This window comes from Mus musculus, chromosome 16 (genome assembly GCF_000001635.26).
Source record: "Mus musculus strain C57BL/6J chromosome 16, GRCm38.p6 C57BL/6J".
Classification (NCBI taxonomy): Eukaryota; Metazoa; Chordata; class Mammalia; order Rodentia; family Muridae; genus Mus; species Mus musculus.
This window is the reverse complement of record NC_000082.6, coordinates 48,431,546-48,445,755: the sequence shown is the minus strand read 5'-3', so window position 1 is coordinate 48,445,755 and position 14,210 is coordinate 48,431,546. Positions and strand designations below refer to the sequence as shown.

The window sequence follows — 14,210 nt, the reverse complement described above, 5'->3', positions numbered from 1 at the left end:
AATTTTGATGATGAAGAGATGCCATTAAATTACATAATCTAATCTCCCATTTAAGGTGTTAGAGGTGTAACTAAAACTAATAAAACAAACTTTAGTGCCAAGTCTGGAAAGCAGCTCTGAAAAGAATTTCAACAGCTGGCTATGAAAAATGACACACTTCATTTTTTGATAATAGTGCAACCGATGAATAACATATGCATAATACATACACATGCTTAGAGTATATAATTTGGCTAATTTTGGTGTATGTGTGAAAATATCACAAGCAGAGAACACATCTGCACCCCACATATTTCCTCCTTCCATACCCGATCATCATTATCATTGATAGTCCCCCACAATCATTGACATCCTTTCTTTTGCTTTTTAGCACATTTAAATCAACCTATGTGTTCAAAGTTCAATTAGAATTCACACTTAATTCACATTTAAAATTGAGATAATGCTCAAGACCGCCAAAGAATAAATATCTAAAAGATGCACCTAGTTGTATTTACCCAGTTTTGTTATTAGAATAAAATACTTGAGGCTGGATAATTTGTGAGGAGGAAAACACTTATTTATCTCATGATGCTGCAGGTCTAAGAGCAGGGTGCCATTTTCTGCTCAGCTCTGTAAGGGCTTCATGGTATACCAAATGCCAGTGGGAAGGAAGGCTGAATGAGAAAGCATGTGACAGAGTGAGACCTAGCAAGTAAGGAAACCAAAAGCCAAGAGTCAAATTTCATCATAAACTCTGTGTTAGAACAACATTAATCTCTTTCTTTCTTTTTTTTTTTTTTTTCCTTGAGACAGGGTTTCTCTGTGTAGCCCTGGCTGTCCTGGAACTCACTCTGTAGACCAGGCTGGCCTCGAACTCAGAAATCTGACTGCCTCTGCCCCCTGAGTGCTGGGATTAACGGCGTGCGCCACCATACCTGGCTAACATTAATCTCTTTCAAGGACAAGATCCCCAATGCTCTGATCATCTCCACTTGGCTTGCCCGTCAAAGTCCCATCATCCAGAGAGGCCAAAGTGTCTAAGAGGAACTTTCAGAGGACAAACCACATTCAAACCATAAAACTAATTTGAGGGCATTCATAGTAATTTGATTTTGTACTCATGCTAAGAGCCATTCCTCATTATTTTTTGTCATCTAGAACTAAGATACACCTGGCTCAGGATGTTGCTTAGCCTCAGCAGCAATATACAGTAGCCAAAGCTAAATTTGAAGATTTAAACAAACAAACAACAAAGTATAGAAGAAGCAAGCAGACACAAAATATATTTCTTCCAAAACAGCTTTAAAAGACCAAAATCCCCAAGACAGATACACTAAAGACATATATTCATATGCAAATTGGGGTCTTAGGGTTAAGCAGATGTGACCTCAAAAATCTGGGCATCCCTGTTATGCCCATGGAGACAGCCTTATGACAGTTCCCTAAAGCAATCAGTCTGGGGCTAGAGAGATGCCTCAGTGCTTTACACCACAGGCTGTTCTTGCAGAGGGCCCACATCTGGGTCCCACACACACAGCAGGCGGCTCACGGTTGACTATAACTCCAGCTCTAGAGGAATCCAACATTCATTTCTGGATACTTCAGGCACCTTCTCTCACATGCACAAAGCCACACACACAGAGGAATATATACATGCATAACTGAAAAACAATAGAATAAATTTTTCTTTAGAAGGCTGGGGGCTCAGATTTCTATCTCCTGCTAACTATGTATTTCCCTAAGCCAACACCACCATCACTTCCACAAGACTACTTCTTTCTCTAGTGTTTCTTATTTGCCCTGGGCTTTGGCCAAGTCAAGACATCATGGCTATCAAGCCTTTTGCCCCCTCCTCTACCAGGTTATGCACCCTCAGTGTCCTCTGCTTCTCCCTGCCTCTGGGATTAGGCCACTCTATTCTGCTGTGTTGACTTCACTCAGACGATCTGGATTTTCCGGATGGTAGCAACAGCTCCCTAATTTCTTCCTCCCCTAATCACAATGTGCAGCCTGATTTTGGTCAGCAGTTCATGTCACCCCTACTGCTAAAATCCTGTCCTGACTTCCCACTGCTCTCAAGAAAAAAAAAAAAAATCCAAGCCACATAACAAACTGTCTTAGTTAGGGTTTCTATTCCTGCAAAAACATCATGAACAAGAAGCAGTTGAGGAGGAAAGGGTTTATTCAGCTTACACTTCCATGCTGCTGTTCATCACCAAGGGAAGTCAGAACTGGAACTCAAGCAGGTCAGGAAGCAGGAGCTGATGCAGAGGCCATGGAGGGATGTTCCTTACTGGCTTGCTTCCCCTGGCTTGCTCAGCCTGCTCTCTTATAGAACCCAAGACTACCAGCCCAGAGATGGCACCACCCACAAGGAGCTCTCTCAAAATGCCTTACATCTAGATCTCATGGAGGCATATCCTCAAGGGAGGAAGCTCCTTTCTCTGTGATAACTCCAGCTTGTGTCAAGTTGACACACAAAACCAGCCGGCACAACACCCCGACCTAATCTTATGTCTCAGCGACAGAGATTCACTTGTCCATTCGTTTCTCAGACTTTTCATGATGTGAACAGGACGAACAAAGAGAGTACCACTTACTGTGTCCCATGTCTTGGGATTTCAACGTCTACATATCTCATGAACACTAAGCACTCGTTGCAACAAGTTCAGACATGAGACGTGATGAGATGCATTTTTCTCAGAGACGGAATCGCATCATGGACAATATCCCCTCTTGTGGGACCAGAAACTAACGGAAGGAAGGCTGTGTTGGTGCAGCAAGGCAGCATTAACTTCATCTCAGAAACTAAGGTCGTTAGCATCACAATCTACCAAGACTAAATAATAAGCACACAAGACACTGAGGAACCACAAATGAAGTCAATAAAGAAAACACACTTGGCTTGTGCTTTGTAGCAGTTAGACAATTATCTGCACCACATAGTCACTTAAGCATTTTTAAGACTTCAATAAATCAGAAATGATGTATGCTTAATTATGAATAACTATTACGTTAATGTGATTTTTAAAAATAAAACTGCTTTTTATGGCAAATAAATTCATGGCCCCAAATCACTCAGAGGTTTTCAGGAAACTCCAGAAGACATCATTCTGTACACAGACCCTCCAGCAAGTGAGTGATTTGACCCTCAGAGTATGTATTTCTCAGTCTGGCTCCCCACAGGGTCACGGTGTTCACAAAGCACTTAGATTACAATAAAAAGCTGCAGAATGTGGTGTGATTTGATGAAAGAAAATAAAACCAAAGTAGCTACAGGCTTTTTCTTAGAAGAAAAAAAAAAAAAAAACAAGAAAAGAAAATGTGTGCTCACCTGAAAACACATCGAGTCTTACAGCCCCGGCATCTCTGGAAACAATACAGATATAACATTGATTCACAGAAAAAAAAAAATGTGTCTTAAAAATAACATTAATCTCCATAGCTTATGTGAGGTGTAACCTATTGTCAGACATCAATACAGAAATCATAAATCACTTAAGGTAAATTTCTAAGATGGTTCATTGTACATTTATATACAAAGAACTGTCATCACCCGTAATTTACAAATATTACAAAAGCTAAAACTTAGTACATTTAAAAGACTGCATATGGAATTTCGTGGTAGTTATAAAGAAAAGGTTCAAGTGAACATAAATACAGTATTTATATTTTAAAACTTCCCAGAGAATAATAAAAAGCCATAGGATGACTTTTCATGACATATTCCAGTTGAAAACCTGAAAAGAAAAGGGAAATTACTATGTCATTTGTGCCATATGACCATATTTTTAAAGGCATATGTTATATACATGTTCAAATGAAATGTGTTTCTTTGAAATGGTGGAGATGAGGGTTCAGGCTCCATTCATGCTAGGAAAATGCTTTACCGGCCCCTCAAAATGTCAATAAAAGTTTTTCCTATAAAGGTGAACTATGGCCCATGGAGTCTTGCTCATCAACTGTTTCTATAAATAAAGTTTTATTAGAACCCAATCACACTTGTTCATTCAAGTACTGAGTATGGATTTCTTAGCCCTTCAACAGCAGAACTGAATTATTTCAGCAGATGCTGGACAGCCTTCAGAGACAAATTTATTTATTTTCTGGCCTTCCACAGAAAAATATTCTGACTGCTACTGTATGAGATGAGATTAACAGTGAGTGTTTTGGTTCTTTTTTTTTTTTCTTCTTCTTCCTTATTTTCTCAGCTTTGTAAATTCATATCTATTTCTTGTATTTCAGGATTTGTAAAAGTAAAAAACTCTAATGCCAAATCCTGGCTTCCATATCAGGTGAAAGAGCAGCCATGCTGACAATGGGGAACAAGTTCTCAGCTGATGGCCAAAGCTATGTGCTAAAGAAAAAGAGAGTCTGAGGGACAGGTGGGGCTGCATCAGCTCAGTGCAGATGCAAGAGTCAGAGGGGGAGAGTGAGTACTACACCTAATATACCGCATCCAGCACTCAGTCAGCCAGCCTGGTGGGGAGTCCTGCTTTACCCTATAGCTAAAAATACCGTAAGGCTTTCATAACATACAAATTCTGCAAGAATCCCAGCCATTTCTCAAGTATTCCCTGTATATAAAGCAAGCACTGAGTGGGATACTGACTTTATTCTCTTCTAGTCCTCACCAGATCCTGTATGTAGTTGTCAATCCTTCCACTATACACTTGTGCCTTTTGCTAAGAACTGTGGACACATCAGGCGCTCAGTAAATGCCACTGGATTAAAGCTAAATGTTTGATAGGTTTGTTTCTTTCTTTGTTTGTTTTTCTCTTCTTGTGTGTTAGACAACTAATATAAGACCAGGCACATGGGAATAAATATTCCTTCACTAAGCCCCACTCCCAGCAGAGACTAAAGGTTTTAAAGAAACAGTTTGTTTATATAGACTCTTCACTGGATGCTTTATAAAGTGTTTCTGCTTCGGCCCAGGAAATGTTCTCTTTGGATCATTACTGTACTAGCCACCTCCAGCGCTGCTTTCTCTGCCACCAGCCTTCCTTCCTCTTCTCTATACGATATTCCTTTAGGATACGTTAGTTCTGGGGGCTGGAGAAATGGCTCTCAGTGGTTAAGATGGTTCAGTGACTGCTCTTCCAGAGGTCCTGAGTTCAATTCCCAGCAACCACATGGTGGCTCACAACCATCTGTAATGGAATCTAATGCTCCCTTCTGGTGTGTCTGAAGACAGCAACAGTGTACTCATATAAATAATAAATAAATAAAAACTTTTTAAAAAAAGATACATAAGTTCTAATATATACATCCACAGGAAATCACTAAAGTCTTGAATATGACGCAAAATTATTTATTAGAGTAACAGCGATGTTTAGAAAATCCTTCATGAGACCAACTGAGCATCTTAAATAAAATAATAAATGTACATTTTCTTTTGATATTTAATATCAGCATCTAATCAAAGGTAAAAAAAAAACATAGTGTCTGTCAAAGCCAGAAAAAAAAAAAAAAAGACCAATGTGGGCGGTCCCCCAAGGGCAACAGTGGTATAAAGCAAGGCTGAAGGAACAGCCCAGTCCTATGAAGATACCTGCCATATGTCACTTCAGGGAAAGTAGGAGACAAGATAGGGGAAATGGAGATGGGCAGGGGTAGAGGAAGAGGGAGGGAGTAGAGAGAAAGAGGGAAGGGGAAGGGAGAGGCAGAGGAAGGGAGAGATGGTGCATGCTCATATGGGTAGGTGTCAGTGTCTACGTGCATGTTCACAAGGGTATGTAGAGTATGGAGGAAATCTCACAGTCATCTTCAACAACACTATTTATCCCTTTCAAGAAAAAAATCTCACCACCAATTAGAATAGACCAGCCGGCCAGTAAGCGTGGAAATGCCGCTGTCTCCACCCCCAGCACTGGAATTGCAACTATCGCAGGGGGGTGGGGGGTGGGGGGAGTATGTGACCCCACCGTGGATTTCATGAGGCCAGTCCTTTATTGAACAAGCCCCCACCACACCCCCAGCCTGCCTCTTGCTACTTGAACCTTATCTTCCTTTTCTTTCCAGGCTCAGTGCAAAGAAGAGATGGGCTGGAGTTGGGGGTTCACAAAGGCAGCCCAGAGAAGTTTCCTCCATTTTCTCCCTCATGCCTGAGGCCAAGTCAGTCTTCCATTCCTCCCCCACCCATCACCCACCCCCCCACCCCCGTCACCCCGTATCCTCTGCCATGTAAAGAGTATTCTCCCAGAACCCTTCCGACTACATTCGGCTTTTAACTACCCTTCTCGCTTAAATGACGATGTAAAACACAGGAGAAGAGAAAGCTGGCAACTCCTGAAAATGTGTTTCTTTCAGAGTCAGAGCTAATGAAGCTCTGGGAAACAGTGTTCAGAAGCAGTCAGTATCTAAGGGTAGATAGGGAATCCTTGTAGGAGCATCAGTCACCCCAAACTTGATCCTAGCCCCATCCCTGGTAGCTCCATACTTGGATTAAATCCTTCTACACTGAACAACTTATTATTTTCTAACTTACAGAAAAAGAATTAAAAAACAAAAAAGTGCTAGCATCCGATTCCCCTCTTGGTGCATGGAGGAATTTCTAGGTAGTTAGCTAATTACTCCACTCTCTATGGGCTCTCACAAGGCCATCTTACTTCTAAGGGTCAAATTGAGAGGAAGCTCAAGAACCTGATATCTTATCAACTAGTGACAGGGAATTTAGCTCCCCCATTAAGAGCCTTCATCAGAAAACTTCATCAGGGTGTTTCTTGACTTTTCTTGCTGCAGAGAAAGTAAGCAATTTTTTAAACAAGAAATAGAAATATACACAAGTCAGTATTCACCTGAGCTGAGACATGGAGGTGTGAGCTAGGTGTGGTCGTGTGTTCCCACAATCCCAACACTTGGGAGATGGAGGCAGCAAGAAACCATGAATTTGAAGCCAACCTGGACTATAGAGGAAGCCTGAGGCAGGCTGTTCTGCATAATGAGAACTTGTCTCAAGGGAAACAACCAAACCAAAACAAAACTGAGTCTTTCTCAAGTCTTCCAAAACACACTACTAGATGGATCTTAAACTCATAAAGAGGGAACTTAAGCTTCATTACCTTCACCAGACTCATTAAATTTGGTACTAGATTCTACAGCCACATGGCTACTGAATAACTTTTAGCAGTTGTGCCAAATAACCATGTCATAACTTTTAATAAGCCACCTAGTCTGCCTATACACCATGCCTACGTGAGTAGAGATGGTATAATGATCCCCCACCTCAGAGTGACACTGAAGAGATGCAGGAGTTATGCGATGTCAAGTCATGGTTGTCAACTTGACTCGCCTGGGAAGAGGGAACCTTAGTCTAGAAGCTTCTATCACAGAGTTCTATGGGCATGGCTTTAGAGGGTATTTCTTGATAACTAGTTAATGTAGGATGGCCCAGTCCACTGTGGGTAGTATATCCCTAGGCAGATGAGCCTCAGCCATATAAAAACAACCAACAGGAGCATGCTAGTAAGCAGCACCTCTCCATGGCCTCTGCTTCACTTCCTACCTCCAAATTCCTGCCTATGCTCCCTGCAGTGACAGACTGTGACTTGGAAGTGAAAGCCAAATAAAACCCTGTTTCCCCTCAAGTTGCATTTGATCAGTGCTTTGTCCCAGCAACAGAAAGCCAACTAGGACAAGTTGAGATGCATATATAGATGTGTACAAACACATTTATATAAGCAACAGCTACTGGTAAGTACAACTGGCTTCAAAGTCAACTGGCTTCAGACATAGCATGCACTGATACATAATTCAAGAAACAGCTAAATGAATACCTGCTTTTACACAACTGCTAAGAGAAAAGCAGACATCCATGTTCCTAGAGCTTCAGATGTGACACCACAAATTAAGTAAAGATATGGGATGCTCTTATTTGGTCTTTTTGTATACTACTTGGATTGTATAGGAAAGCAAATTATAGTACATTCCAAATGGGAGATAATAGTTCTTAGGTCTCAAACCCAGGACAAATGCCTGCCTAACTGAGGTGCCTATTAACTTATCTAGGTGCACTCTGGCTGCCAGCCTTCCTCCCTGTTACAAGGTCCTCCTGGGCTGCCCTTCCCCCAGCTTCTCTTTCCTATCTAACCCAGCCATTTGGGGCTATGCCAATCTCTTGGTCTCTGAGTTGCTCCTGGCCTATTTGGCTCCTGGCCCCTTTCTCCCCTCTCCTCACATGGCCCCCTTTCAATCTGCCAGCCCATGTTCATTCTAAACTCTCCCAGATGTCTCTCCCTCTCTGTTCTATCTTGTATCTATAGTTAAAACAACAGCAACAATAACAGCAACAACAAAACTCCTTCATCCCCTTAGGGAACAGCCATGTCCACCTTTTATTTGCTTTTTTTATTCAATAGCATTATAGTTTTATTTCAAATATAAATAGACTATAGTTGTGTCTTGAAATTTCCCCAGTGACCTTTGTTCACAGATACATCTTACCTTGCGTTGTCCAGCAACTCAGCCAGTGCTCCAAAGAGGAAACTGTGTGTTGTGCTGATGAGGAAATAAAGGGAGAAGAAAAAAGTGAGGCCAGTATGTAATCAGAGTAGGGTTTCAGATACAGTCAAACATTCTGCCACTCTAAACAGCTCACCAATTAAGAGGAGATGAGGGATTCAATTATGGACAGGGGAGGAAGAACAATACAGAAGGAGAGGGAGGGAGGAGGGATAACCAACACTAAGTATGCTTGGAAAATATACAGGCAATAATGATATTTACCTAACATACAACTAGTATGTATAAGTGTGTAACACATAGATGATGAATTCTATTTTAATCAAATTTAGTTTTAAGATATCTTAAAAAAAACTACTTGCTAAGATTCTGAAATAGATCCTATATATTTTAAAGCTAAAGGAAGAACACATTTTTCAGTTAATTTTAAGTTTTTTGTTGGTTTTATTTTTGGTTTTTGTTTGTTTGTGGGCTTTGTTGTTGTTGTTTTTGATTGGTTGGTTGATTTAGTCTTTGTTTTTTTCTGAGACAGAGTGTCTCTAAATAGTCCTGGCTGTCCTGGAACTCATTCACTCTGTAGACAGGGCTGGCCTCAAACACAGAGTTCTACCTGCCTCTGTCCCCTGTGCTGGGGTTGAAAGCATGTACCACCACTCCCTGGCTTACCATTTAAAGATAATATTTGTTTATATTTCTATGTATATGGGCCTTTTGTTAGTAAGTGTGTGCTCTATGTGAATTCCTGGTTCCTGCAGAAACTAGAAGAAAATAAGTGATTCCCTGGAATTGTAGTTACAGATGGCTGTAAGCTACCATGCAGATGCTAGGAATTGAACTGGGGTCCTCTGGAACAGCTGTCAGTGCTCCTAACTGCTGAGCTATCTCTCCAGCCCCTTAGCTTATTTCAACATTAGCATTTTGTTAGCACACAAAGAAATGGGCTTCACTGCATGATTTTCATATATTCATATGGTTATATTTTGTTCTACAAACAGGTCTTACCAAATATCCTAGTAAAAGGGAGACACCAAGGAATGTATTATTGCTACAAATCACTTTGATCTTTTAAAGTCACCTCTTAAATATTCAAGTAGAGTTTTTGTTTCTTTTAAATATTTAATAAATAATAGTATTTATGAACAAATCATTTTTGGAGAATATTAAAAACCTGTGGATACAGAAGTTAGCAGGCACCCTCTTCAACCCCACTGTCTATAATTTTGTATGGAGCCTTTCCAAAGTTGAGAAGGCACTTGTGAGTGGGCTTCCCAGATGCCTATGGACTCCCTCCTCAGCCCTAATGCTATATTTTCTCCAGAACATGGTGGCTGGCCTTTCTCTGTGTTCCCCACTTCCAATACTTGCAGGGAAGGGTGATCTGTGGGTGATAGCAGGCTCCTGACAGCATCAGGTGCTTGCTTTCCATTTCCTGATGTGGACACACAGCCACCAACTTCAGCACAAAAATCTAGCTTGCAATTTTTTCTTTATGTGTAGTAAACATGTAGCAGAAGCAAGAGAGCAGAAACAAAAGAGATATTTACATAACTTTGCACACACACACACCCCACACACACACCCCACAGTGCATGCACACAAGGGGGGAAAATCACCATTGAAATGTTAAAAACTTCAGGCTGGGGGAAAGGGAATCAAAACGGGGTGGGGGCAGCATTTCTAGGAAGTAACAGAGGAGAGGTTTCAGGGAGGTGACTTTAGCTGAGACTTCTAGCAGTGGTGCATAAGGATCTTGAACTGGCCACTTCCTGCAGCCAGACAAGACTCCCAGTGGAGGGATAAGAACATCAACACACCCACAAAACTTTTAACCCAAAATGTGTCCTGCCTACAAGATGTGAAGGCATAAAGATGGAGCAGAAACTGAGAAACGGCCAACCAGTAACCAGCCCAACTTGAGATCCACCCCATAGGCAAGTTCTAATCCCTGACACTATTAATGATACTCTGTTAGGCTTGCAGAGAGGAGCTTAGTACAACCATCCTCTGAGAGCTCCACCCAACAGATGATGGAAACAGATTCAGAGACCCACAGCCAAACATTAGATGGAGCTCAGGGAATCTTGTGGAAGAGTTGGGGGAAAGATTGAGGGAATCTAAGGGGACAGGGACTCCACAGGAAGACCACCAGAGTCAACTAACCTGGACCCTTGGGGGCTACCAGAGACTGAACTACCAACAAAAGAGCAAACATGGGCTGGACCCATCCTCCCACCACAAGAATATGGAGCAAATGTGCAACGTGGTCTTCATGAAGGTTCCCCAATGACTGGAATGGGGACTGTCCCTGAAACCATTGCCTGACTGGATCCCATTCCCCTAACTGAGCTGCCTTGTTTGGCCTCACTGGAAGAGAATGTGCCTAGTCCCACAGTGACTTGATATGCCAAGATGGAGTGGTATCCAGGGTGCCTCCCCTTTCTCAGAGGAAAAAGGGAGGAAGGGGGGCTGTGTGAAAGAAGGACAGAGAGAAAGGAGGGTTGCAATCAGAATGTAAAGTGAATAAATAAATTAATGGGAACTTCAAGCCTTGGGCAGCACCTTAGCTTAAATATACTTAATAAAAATAAACATGCCAGGCCATGATGGTGCATGCTTTTAACCCCAGCACTCAGAAGGCAGCAGGTAGATCTCTGAGTTTGAGGGCAGCCTGGTCTACAAAGTGAGTTCTAGGACAGTCAGGGCTATACAGAGAAACCTTGTCTCAAAGAAAACAAAATGCACACACATAAGCCAAATTTAACTTCAAATTCAGATGCTAAGAAAAGGACTTTTGAGTCACTTATTCTTTAAATTTTCTAATTTATTTTAAAATAAGCATTAGCAAAAGGAGAATGAGAGAGTAATGGGAGTGGCTAAAGACAAGAGAAATTTCATGTGTCTTTTCTCATATGTACAGTCTAGAAGGGGGAGGTGGAAGACCAACAGGAAGGAGGCAGGAAGACTAGAGTGTAATGAAGGGGGCCATATAAGCAAAGTACAATGGCATATGTGCATAAAATACCTTATTAAACTCAGTATTCTGTAAGCTACTTTTAAATTAGCTTTCTTAAGCCACCAATAGACAGCTGTCCTTCATGGGAGGAAACTAGTATAAAAATATAAAACACTGTTTTAAATAAAAGACATGCTCTACAGCACAAGCACAGAGAATTTAAAACTGAAGTGCAGGGGCTGGTGATGCGGCCCTGTGGCTCAAGGCACTTGCCATTCTTCTAGACTAAAGAATCTGAGTCTGAATTCAGTTCCAACATCCAAACCGGATGCTATGATTGTCAATAATTCTAGTCCCAAGGGGTCTGACATGTTCTTCTGACATCCATGGACACACACTTGTACACACACGCACAAACTATAAATATTTTTTTTTGTCTAAAATATAACCAACCCACTAGAAATTCACAGTAATTCTAGGCAAGCATTCTTTTTTTCATTTTTTATTGGTTATTTTATTTATTGACCTTTCAAATGTTATCCCACTTCCTTCCCAGTTTCCCCTCCACAAACTCCCTGTCTCCTCCCCTCTCTCCCGCCTCTATGAAGGTGTTCTGCCACCCACCCACGCACTCCTGCCTCAGTGCTAGGCAACCATTCTAACACTAAGCTATGTCCCTGACTCTTTAAAGTGTAAAACTTCTGACCCTAACGGCCTTTCTGTGCTAGCTCATTCAAGAGATTTTTATAAACATTAGCCGTGTCCCCCCTGTGTACAGACTGGGTCTTTCCTTCTTGGAATTCAAGTCATAATCTACAAGGAAATCATGGGGTACATAGAAAATACACAAACACATGAAGACAAGTTTCCAGAGCTTGGGCAGGGCTATTTTCAGAGCAGTAACAAGAAAGAGTGACTACAAAGGATGGAATGGAAAGTCACCGAAGACTCTAATACCTCATCTGACCCCTGCAGACAGAACTCTATCTTTTGAAGGGCCAAGGTGGAAACTCTCCAAACAGGTAAAGATCCCAAAGCAGGAAAGAGTGGTTGAGACCACACTAAACCTTTGATGGATACAGAGAACAGGCTAAAATAAAGGCATGTCTGGATCATATAGGAATTCCAGCCCCTGAGGAGAAGTGTTTAAGACCAAGTGGAGAGCGCTGTTAATAGTTTTTGATGAATGGCCTTTCTATCCGGTTCACTTTTCAAAAGTTCAGCCTGGAAGCTTCAGAAAACACGGGCCTAGGAGGAGCTGGGGTCTGAAGCACAGCACTGGTTAAAAGGCCGTGTGGAGGGCGGGTCACAAGAGAGATCGTGTGGCTTGGGCTGAAGTCAAAGGCAGAAAGGATGGAAAGAATTGTTGAGTGCATTAGAGAAAGCACGAGCTTAATTATAGGGTATGATTCTGGGGTATGGAAACAGAATACTGCATATAGCCATCCCAGAATGTGAGAGGCGAAGTCAGAGGGATTTGAAGTTTGAGACCACTCTGGGTTACAAAACAAAACCCTATTTCAAATATTAAGCAAAAAGTTTTACCCCTATTTCTATGGATGAAGGTCAGCCAAGGAGTTGAGAAGACAGCCCATCCTTCCAGCTTAAAACCACTCTCCATGGCAGGTATGCATCTGCTTAGCACAGCCTATTCTCCTCTGTTACCTTAGAATCTCAGAGTGTCCTACAAAATACGACAACCCTCTCCTGGATCTCTACACACTTCCATTCCTGTCCTTAAAACCTGCTCCATCCATCTTATCAGTTGGTACTTTCAGTAAATAACAAACTACTAGGTAATTCCTAAACACCAACACACCGCATGAATGACAGACATACCATCCACTGTTGTACTGTGCCGAACTCGAAGTGACAAAATTCAGTCACTTGCCTCTGCAACCTAACTGCAGTAGCCTTTTCTAACCCATGGTTTTACTTTTTTGCGGATCTTCATTACCCTTTGTATCACTCCAAAAATATTAACTGGAAAGTTCCAGAAATAAGCTGTCCATACTTTAAGTGGTGTACCCATCTAAGTAGGATCATGACCTTGCTTTGCTCTGCTCATCATGGTGTATGGTTGCAAGTGGTCTGTATTATTATCCTAGTTCATCTCTTACTCTTGTCTCCATCTTCAACTTTACAACAGGCCTCTATGCATAGGAAGAGCTGAAGATATACCAACACAGTCAGATCTTTATTTTCATTTGTAGTTCTGTATTAACCCAAATTTTAAAGATGCACTTGGGGGATTTTGGTCCATTGTCATGGTTAGGAACAGACTGTGATATTTCTTTTCTATTTTTAATTTTTTGTGCAAAGGTGTTTCGGTATATGTACATCGGAGTATCACAGTGCATGCCTGGTACCCAAGGAGGCCAGAACATGGTGTTAGGAGTTACAGAGGGTTGTGAGTCTCCCTGTGAGTGTTTCAAATTGAACCCCAGTCCCCTGGGAGAGCAGCTGGTTCTCCCAACTGCCTTGTCTTGCCTCTAGTCTGACAGCATAACAGCTAGTTAGACAGCAAACACATGTGACTCAGCACAAAAGGAAAAGTACCGATTACTGCCCACTGCTGTTGAAATCTACACAAGCGAATTACTCTGTTTTTGGTTTTTTGTTGTTTTTTTTTTTTTTAACAGTGTCTTCCAGAGTGTCGGAGTAAGGATAGAAAGGATGGGGGATAAGTGTTCCAATTTTTCTGGCCAATATTTAAATTTGTTAAATGATAAACATGGGACCATCCTTCCACTCGGCTTTACCTGAAGAACATCAAAATTATTCAGTTATTATCCCCAGATATAGAGTTACG

The 14,210-nt window shown here is 41.6% G+C and overlaps 1 protein-coding gene across 1 annotated transcript in view; it reads right to left on the bottom strand.

Moving 5' to 3' along the window:
- Morc1 (microrchidia 1) overlaps nt 1-14,210 on the bottom strand; it is a 199,669-nt gene that overhangs the window by 185,150 nt on the left and 309 nt on the right. Inside the window, exons 2-3 of the mRNA NM_010816.1 lie at nt 8,428-8,481; nt 3,317-3,351 (exon numbers count right to left, since the gene is read on the bottom strand). Coding sequence (NP_034946.1) covers nt 3,317-3,351; nt 8,428-8,481 — 89 coding nt within the window. The remainder of the gene's footprint in view (nt 1-3,316; nt 3,352-8,427; nt 8,482-14,210) is intronic.